General features: G+C 48.1%; 2 protein-coding genes across 3 annotated transcripts in view; one reads left to right on the top strand and one right to left on the bottom strand.

Annotated features, from left to right (window-relative positions):
* Positions 1 to 2,255: 2,255 nt before the first annotated feature.
* LOC309858053 (uncharacterized protein) lies at positions 2,256 to 4,833 on the bottom strand. Its single transcript, XM_082750748.1, has 3 exons — positions 4,676 to 4,833; positions 4,076 to 4,390; positions 2,256 to 2,434 (listed from the first exon to the last, which is right to left on the bottom strand). Exons 1-2 carry the CDS (start codon positions 4,723 to 4,725, stop codon positions 4,129 to 4,131), a joined length of 312 nt encoding a protein of 103 aa, XP_082606874.1. The 5' UTR covers positions 4,726 to 4,833; the 3' UTR covers positions 2,256 to 2,434; positions 4,076 to 4,128.
* Positions 4,834 to 4,917: 84 nt separating this feature from the next.
* NUF2 (NUF2 component of NDC80 kinetochore complex) overlaps positions 4,918 to 8,547 on the top strand; it is a 29,607-nt gene continuing 25,977 nt past the window's right edge. Inside the window, exon 1 of one of the 2 annotated variants that reach the window (XM_082750746.1) lies at positions 4,918 to 5,063. The gene's annotated coding sequence lies outside the window, so the exon portion shown is untranslated. The remainder of the gene's footprint in view (positions 5,064 to 8,547) is intronic. The other variant, XM_082750747.1, reaches the window with a different exon arrangement.

Raw genomic sequence — 8,547 nt, 5'->3', positions numbered from 1 at the left:
GAATATATGATAGCTGGACTCAACCCCAGGTCCCTGGGATCATGACCTGAGCCGAAGGCAGATGCTTAACGACTAAGCCACCCAGGTGTCCCCACCACTTTTTCTTAAATTCCTTTGGGATCTGTTTCCTTCACACTGGCAATACCCTTGTACAGGCTGCGGTCTTCATTTCTCTGGATTACTATAATGATGTCCCAACTGGTTTCTCTCCCTCTTGAACTTGTTTCCCTGCCACTCTTGAATTCCATTTTTCTCAGACTAGCCGGAATCATCACCTAAAATATAAATCTAGTCATGTCAAAATCCTTCAAGCTTTCTATCGTCTTTAGTAAGAACTCCTTAACATGACTAGAATATTCATGATCTGGTCTCTATTTACCTCCTCAGCCCGTTGTCTGGAATCTGTGTTCCTAGACTGTGCTCTCCTCTCCTGAAAGGGCCTTCAAATGACTTATTACCTCTAACTGCAGCACCTGTCTCGCCTCCGTTCTCTCCCCCAGCCCCCATCTGTTAAAGCTGGCCAATTCCCAGATATTCTCAAGCATGGAGCCAATCTGGCTTAACTGCATTCTTTTAAAACATCTTTTTATTACCTGCTTCCCTTCCCTATGAGACTGTCAGGTCCACTGTTGGATGGGTTTCTATCAATCTGTTCACTATTATGTTTCTAGTATGTAGCTCAGCATCTGGCACAAAATTAGGGGCTTAATAAAGTTTTTTGAATGAAAAGATGATTGCCAGTAAAAGCCAGGAGGAAAGTCAAGTAATTCAGACTGCAGATTGGGTAAAAACTTCTTGAAAGGCCCTCCAAAAAAATAAGTAAGGATAACTAAAAGTCAGGCAAAGAAAATCAGGATAGCCCAGACAGTCAACAAAAATAAGGTCTCAAAGTATAAAACAGCCTCATGACCCGGAAGTGGGTGTGGTGGGAGGTCAGGTTGGAAACATCAACAGTGACAAGATCATGAAGTTCTTAGCATGGCAGGCTATGAAGTTAAGACTTTACCTTGGAGGTGACAAGAAAGATGAATGGAAGAAATATAAGCAGACAAGTGAAACGTTTAGATTTACATTTGGGACTGATCATTATGGTTCCTACTTACAAGATGCATTTGGGGGTGTGGGCAGGGGGGGTAAAGCTAGAAAAAGCACCAAGATCATGGAAATGAACAGGATAAGTTAAAGTTGGAGTGGTTCATGCACCCTCCCAAGCGGATCTATCTAGAAGCCAAGGAAATTATTGGAGTCACCAAGAGGACATGAGCACTGGTTGACCTGTGAGCCGGACCCTGGCAACTGGAGGCTTCTCAGTCCACCCCCCGTTCTTGGAATGGGTGTCCAGCTTGCCTTCTCTGCACCCAGAGGCTGCTCCAGGGACACAGCCTTGAGATAGTGATGTACTGTTGAGACCCATCTGGATTGTATACGTGACTCAAAGGATATAAACTTTCAAGATTTGGCAGGCAAGTCCAGAGATCTTCTCCTCTTGCAGCCACCCAAGACAAGTCTTGTATAGAAGTTCCTTTGCTTATTCAACCCGCCACCTACCAATCCAGCATGGCCTACCTCTTTCTTTCGCCTTGTCCTGCCGTCCAACTGTGGGCCTGGTTTCAGAATACATCTAGGAAGGCCCCAAGGAACTTGTCAACCAATAGAAGTGAAAGCCTGAATCTCAAGGGAGAAGTCCAGAACAACAGTAGTTTTAGGCTTCGTGAACAGATTAAAACGGTGAGTGGATGATACGCCCAAGGAGAAAACAGACAAAATAACAGTAACGATGATGATGATGCTGGAACTTACACTATTTAAAGAGAGGAAAGAGCCAGCTAAGAAGTATGAAGTAGCGAGAAGAAAAAGGAGCAAAGCAAAGGGAGTTAGGTTTCAAGGAGGGACTGATCAGTGGTAGGAATACAGCTGAGAGGCCCAGAAAGAGAACCACTGATCAGCAGCCCAAGCCAATGAGTAAGAGGAAGGTCCGCGAGGCAGGGACGGACACGGGGACGCAGGACCTTAAGGTGTGTGTTGCATAACGGCTTGAATTTTCTGTTAACTTGAAACAAGGCGACTACTGGACATGTGCGTGGCCCCTGGGGAGCCTCTGTTCCAATGCACGGGTGCCTGACGGCAAGTAGGGAGTAGAATCCAGCTTCGTATTTTGGCCCATTTCTACCACCCTAGATTAAGCGAACCAAGTTTTCGGCCTTATTGATCTGCTAACTGCTAAAAACAAAGCAGAAGCCACAATTTGGAACCCCTCACTTTAAAAAGAGTTCTGTTTATTTTAACCTAAAGTAGAAGCTACCACTGAGCACCACCTGCACTAAAGGGGAGGTCCCAGCTGCAGGCTGTCGTCACCTTGCTGAGTATCCCCATCATGTCACTCGAAGGTCCGCTCAGTCCTTGCAGGTCTGTCACCCAGCCTGGAAAGTGCAATCTGGAAAGGGAACATGGAATTAAACTGAGATCAGAAACAGGTATAAAAACTATAGATCCTTGTGAATGTGTTACGGGCTTAAAAACACCTTTCGGACTACACTGGCCACCTTCTCACAAAGACGGGAGTTGGGGCTGGGAAGGGGTAGTTTGTGAGAAGGCACCGAAAGCTCTGAGGAAACCAATGGACTGTCAAGAAGCAGGAGGTGAGCCGAAGCTGGAGACCACAAATATGTCACATGCCCCTGGGTACTGTTTCCTTCAGGGAGCCGAGCTCGGGACTTGTGGGATGCATTCGGGGCCACAGTTTTGACAGGCACCTGGGTCAGAGGCCTTAGACACAGGAAGTTTGGATGCTGATAAACCCTGCAGTCTAGGCTGGGAGGGAGGCCATGGCCTGAGCACTGACAGGGAAAATGAAATAGAAGAGCGGATACAGATCATGGGAGGGTGTCCGGTGCAGAAAACCAGGACGCCACAGTCATCAAGAATACTAGGTTCAATATTCTGCTGTAGGTAGTGTCTTTATGGAGGATGATTAAAACTCTAGAAAGTCCAAGTTGAGGTTTCTGCCATTCGACCCTCCACTACCTCACACTACCCAGTGACAGGCAACTGAATTTTTTAAAAAGTCAAATTTATCCTTCAATAATTTCAACAAACACCCATTAGCCCTTTCATACTTTTAATTCTAATAGAACTATCAAAATTGCCACACCTATGGTAAAATCATCCCCCAATCAAACCATTACATTGTAAAGTTGTCTTGTTTCTCTTCCCATCGGGTCCCTTCTATTCTCGGGCCACATACAGGTCGCTCTTGTCTTGTCTGGATTCTCAACAGTTCCGATATTTGTGGAGTGCTTACCACGTGCATAGGGACCAAATACAAATAATGTTCAAAATAACAGCTAATTCTTACGGGAGTGCTCACAGTTCTGCTGGGCACTTAACACGAACAAAATCATTTAATCTTCATGACAACCTACGGGTGACTTAAGAGCATTATCTCCATTTCGCAGAGGTGGAAAGCAGCCTAGTTAGGGGAAACCATTGCCTGAGTCCACATAGGCAGTAAGTAGTGTGACCTGAAATTCAAACCCAGCTACTGATTGCGGAGCTGTGGCCTCCACCCTTAGGTGTCTCCCCTTTCCCTGCCTCCGAGGAGATGTGCTCCAGTGGAGGGTAAGTGAGCACAAGTAACACATTTGATTCGGCAACTGCCAATAAAAGCTCTTCCCCCGCCCCCCCCTCTCTCCTTTCCTCACTGACTCTCTGAGATCTTTAAAAGTCGACTGTCCTGGGGCGCCTGGGTGGCTCAGTGGGTTAAGCCTCTGCCTTCCGCGCAGGTCATGATCCCAGGTTTCTGGGATCGAGTCCCGCATCGGGCTCTCTGCTCAGCAGGGAGCCTGCTTCCTCCTCTCTCTCTGCCTCCTTGTGATCTCTCTGTCAAATAAATGGATAAAATCTTATATATATAAAAAAAAAGTCGACTGTCCTCACCTCCTTTTGAGTTTTTACTACATTCTGACTTTGAGACTTAACCGAAGTACACGGACTTAAGGAAACAGAAGCCCTAAACCACTTAATAGGAGCCGTATTTTTGTTAGACACGGGCATGCACTTCTCTATCAATACTCACTAAAAAGCACCGGAATTTGTCTACTTCCAACACAGTTTTTCTAGCGTGACGTTTCACTTTCTCCAGGCCAGACGCGCCATCCCACACAGGACCTCCACCAGCTCCCGCGGTCGGACGCGGCTCCCATTCTGGCCCCCAAAGCCCCCAAACCCAAGGACACCTCCCGAGCGCTCCACCGACGCCCGTTCGCTCCCGCCCTGCGCGGCAGAAGGCGGACCGGGGTCGCGTATGAAGCACCTTTCACCCGGGGACGCGCTCGTCGGGGGAGCCGTCGGGGGAGCCGTCGGCGTCGGGAAGCGCCTGCCGGGCCGGCTGCTGTGGAGAGACGCCGGAGGGAGGCAGAAGCTAACGGTGGGGAGGCCTGGCTTCTACTCCCAACAGTGCGGCTGCTACAAGCCGCGAACAACCCCCTTCCAGCCCCGTCCGCCCGAAGAGCCTCAGCTTCCTTTCGCCTCTCCCGGCCGTGCCTCCCCACGCAGAGTACGGGGACTGGGGTCTGGATAGTGGTGGTGCTGCTTGTGGGCCCCACATCCGCTCTCCCTTCTCACCCTGAGCTTAGCTCAAGTCTCTACAAACTGTCCATCTGCTTTTGCTCCCCACCTCGGGCCCCAGACGGGCTCCGTGGTGCGGAAGAACCGCGCAGCGGCCATACTTCTAAGTTCCCAGCCCTTCCTGCCAGCCGCGGCGCTCCCACTTCCGGTGGAATCCAGGTCCGACGAGACGCCGACGCCGCGAAAAACGGTTCCGGCCCCAGCCCGGCGCCCTCTCTCGCGGCACAAGCCCCACACGCCTCCAGTCTATTGAGCCTTACCGGCACCCGGCGCGGCGGCCGAGGAGGAAGTGGGCTGGGCGGAGGGGGCGGGACTTCCAGAAGGCGGCGGCAAGTTTGAAAAGAGACAACCGTCGGTGGTGGACGTCTGTTGACTTCTGACCGGGCCTGCGGCAGCGCCGCAGCTCTTCGCCCTCCTGCGGGCGGCCGGCTGGCGCGGTGAGGGAACGCGAGCAGACGCGGGGGGACGGGAGCCGGAGGGCGTCGTCCCTCCGGAGGCGCGGGCAGGAGCCCACACCCGGCGCTGGGGGCGTCTGGGGGCGTCTGGGGGAGCCGGTCCCCGGGAGATGCGGTTCCTCAGTTTGGTGTCGGTCCCAGAAACAGCCCGAGCGTAGTTCCCGCGGAACGACGAGGGTTTGTTGCCCCGCAGACCGTGTGAGCAGAAACTCGAGCTGAAGCTGGCCGGTCCAAGCTTGTGTTCCTCTGTTTGGAGCCCATTGATCTAGAAGGCGGCGGGATTGGGGCGCTCGGCCGCCTGGCACACGCCTCGGCTGCGCACGCATCGCTCGGCCGCCCCGAAGGTGCCGGACTTCGAGCAATCCAAGATTCGAAGGAAGAGGGCGGTGTGTGCACGTCCCTCTGCGCGCAGAGCACCTTCACTTTCCCTGAGCGAGTTCAGGGAACTTTTTACTTGATTTATTGAGGTCGTGTTTGTTTAGTCTTTGCCTCCCGGAATTTTGATTTCATGAACTAACTTGTTTTAGCAAAACGAAGAGTGTAGGGTAGAACAGGTTTCTGTCAGCGTCCACTCCGTGCAGCTGCTGGGGGCTGCGGGTCTGCAGAAACCAGAGGGACAACGAGCCGTTGGTACCACCTACTTGCCAGGCGGGCTGAGGGTCACCCTAGCATATGACTAGGTTGTTTATGTGCTTTATGCCACTAGAGACCTCCTACCGTTCAGCTGGAAGGCCTTTCCCCCCACCTCCCCAAAATGCCTTGGAACGGAAATTGTACTATCACAGAAAGATAGAAATTGGATATGGGAGATGATTCCAAAAAGGAACCCTGGGAGTTTGGGAAACATCTTGGAGGAGACTCACTTGAAGCAGAAAATTCATTGATTTATTAAATATTGGAGTGTTTTCGAAACCAACAGAAAAATTTGAATTTGATGTGGAGGGTAGGGTTACTGGAGTATTTTTGTAAAGATGTTACATGGTGCATTTGGTGTTTGTAAGGATTGATCTGATAGAGTGTGCAAGACACATTAGAGAAGGATGTGCAGTAGTGATTATGAAGGCATTTTACACCTCCTCTTTCTCTCTTGTGATAATTCTTTTAAAGATTTATTTATTTATTTGAGAGGGAGAGAGAAAGAGCATGAATGGGAGGGGCAGAGCAGAGGGAGAGGGAAATCCCAAGCAGACGTCATGCTGAACGCAGAGCCTGGCCTGGGGCTCCATCTCGTGACCCGAGATCATCCCCAGCGCCAAAACCAGGGGTCTGTTGCTTGACTGCCCCTCTATTGTGATAATCTTCAATCCGGATATAGCTTGTTTTGGAAAAGTGACTTTTTCTACAATCTTTTGGCCAGGTATTTCTGTCAGTGGTTTTTAAATCTGTGACTTAGATGAAATTGAGGAATGGGTGTTTATGCTGAAAAGGACATTTAATATGTGAGGTGTGAGGATCTGGAGTCAGAAAGATGCTGACATGGAATGAAAGTGTGAAATTATAAAATTCAGTAATGGGAGGGCAGATCCTTGCTTACGGTTCAAATAATTATGTAAGAAAAATATGGGGAAGTCCTGGCTTGATATCAATGGGTCACACTGAAGGAGTTCCGGGAGTTTTCTTTGTGTGTGTGTATGAAAGAGAGAGAGAGACAGTGACCGAGACAGAGAGTACGTGCACAGTCGTAGACTAGATTAGCAGTGGCTAATGTCTACTTATATTAATACTCTGCCTGCAACCTGTATCTGAAGTATTGCGTTTAGTTTGAGCATTACGTTTCAAGAAGACATAGACAAAATTGCTTTAGAGGAAAGTGAGTAGAATGGTAGTTTCTAAAATAATATCATGTAAGCAGTGGCTCTACTTAAAGTATACTTAACCTTTGAGAAGAGATGGCTAAGCAGAGGTGCGGTATCTTTCTTCACATTTTTAAAAGTGGTGTCATGTAAACAGAAGTTAATACATTATTTGTAGCTGCCTTGACGGCAAATAGGACCAGTGGGTAAAGATTACAGCAAACAGATGTCTACACAGGGTGAGGAAGAGTTACCTAATCATGAGAACCACACTGAAGTGGAAAAAAGTTGCCTTGGGAGTTAGTGAATTTTGTGATGTTTGCAAGTGTTCACAGAGAAGTGCAAAGTTGTTTGTCAGTCATCTTTCAGAGTGGCTTCCCGCATTAATCAGAGGTTAGGGAAATTGTTGAAATTTCTTTTAGCTGTAATAGTCTATGGAACATTAGACACCTAAAGAAATGGATTTCCAGAATTTGGGGTCATTTCAGTTTGTTTGCAAAATTGAATGTATTCACATTGAGTCTTTTGAATTACGCTACTTCCTCATGGAGTAGAGGATCTGTATGTAATAAACCCGATATTGTTCACTGAGAGGCAGAGGTGGCACGGCTGTGGCCGGTGTCCTCCTGCTCTTGCCACCATTGCTGTTCTGCCCGGCACAGCTAGAAATAAGAAAATGAAAAGATGTCAGCTTCTGGGGGCTCAAAGTGTAGTGTCACAGTTCTAGAAACATCACAATACACTGTGGCAGGCATTATAACAGTTAAATGCAAGGCTCTAGGACATGATTTCTTAATCTCAGCATTATTGACATTTGGACTGAATAATTCTTTGCTGCGGTGGAGGTGGGGGGGCACTTCTGTGCGTTGTACGTTGTTCAGCAGCATGTTGGGACACTTACCACTAGATTCTAGTAGCACCCATTCCAGTCCTGACCCCCCAAGATGTCTCCACACATACCCTGGTGTCCCCCCACCTGGGAGGGGAGGTGCGAAATTGTGAGAACAACTGCTGTAGGGGGACACAGATGGGAGTAGCTCACATCTGAGGACATTAGGGGAAAGTGGTGGTGGTGGTGGTGGTGGTGGTGGTGGTGGTGGTGGTGGTGGTTTTAAGTTATCTCTCTGGTGATTGCAATTCCCACCAATTACAGCATTCTGTTTTTACTATATTTTTCACTTCTCTCCTCCCATATGCATCTTAAATCTTATTACCCATCTCACTATGTATACATCAAATAGGATGTTAGATCAGAGTACAGTTTTATTATCCTTACGTTGGTACTCTTTATATGTAACACTTCTGCTGATAGCATTGCCTATAAATCTTGCCTTGAGTGTTAATTCTCAGGACCAATCTTGTTAAACCCTAAGTCCCCTAAATTTAACAAAGGAAAAAAACCAAACAAACCAGGAATTTTCACATATATTCAAGCAAAGTCCTCTTTCCCATATGAAAGAGAATAGCATTAGGAAATTAGAGAATGACTGAGCCATTCATAAAAGATATTTCAGGACAGATACACACACACACACACACACAAACACACACACACTCATAATTTAGGATATACACATGTGTGTGCTTTGTGTTATCTTATGAGGGTGTTGGCTGATAGTTAACACAACTATGAATGGTTCGACATTGGCTTGTTAGTTTTGCTTATGTTTATC

The sequence above is a fragment of the Mustela nivalis genome, assembly GCF_964662115.1.
Source record: "Mustela nivalis genome assembly, contig: HAP1_SCAFFOLD_1794, whole genome shotgun sequence".
Lineage (NCBI taxonomy): Eukaryota > Metazoa > Chordata > Mammalia > Carnivora > Mustelidae > Mustela > Mustela nivalis.
This window is presented reverse-complemented; position numbering and strand designations above follow the sequence as displayed.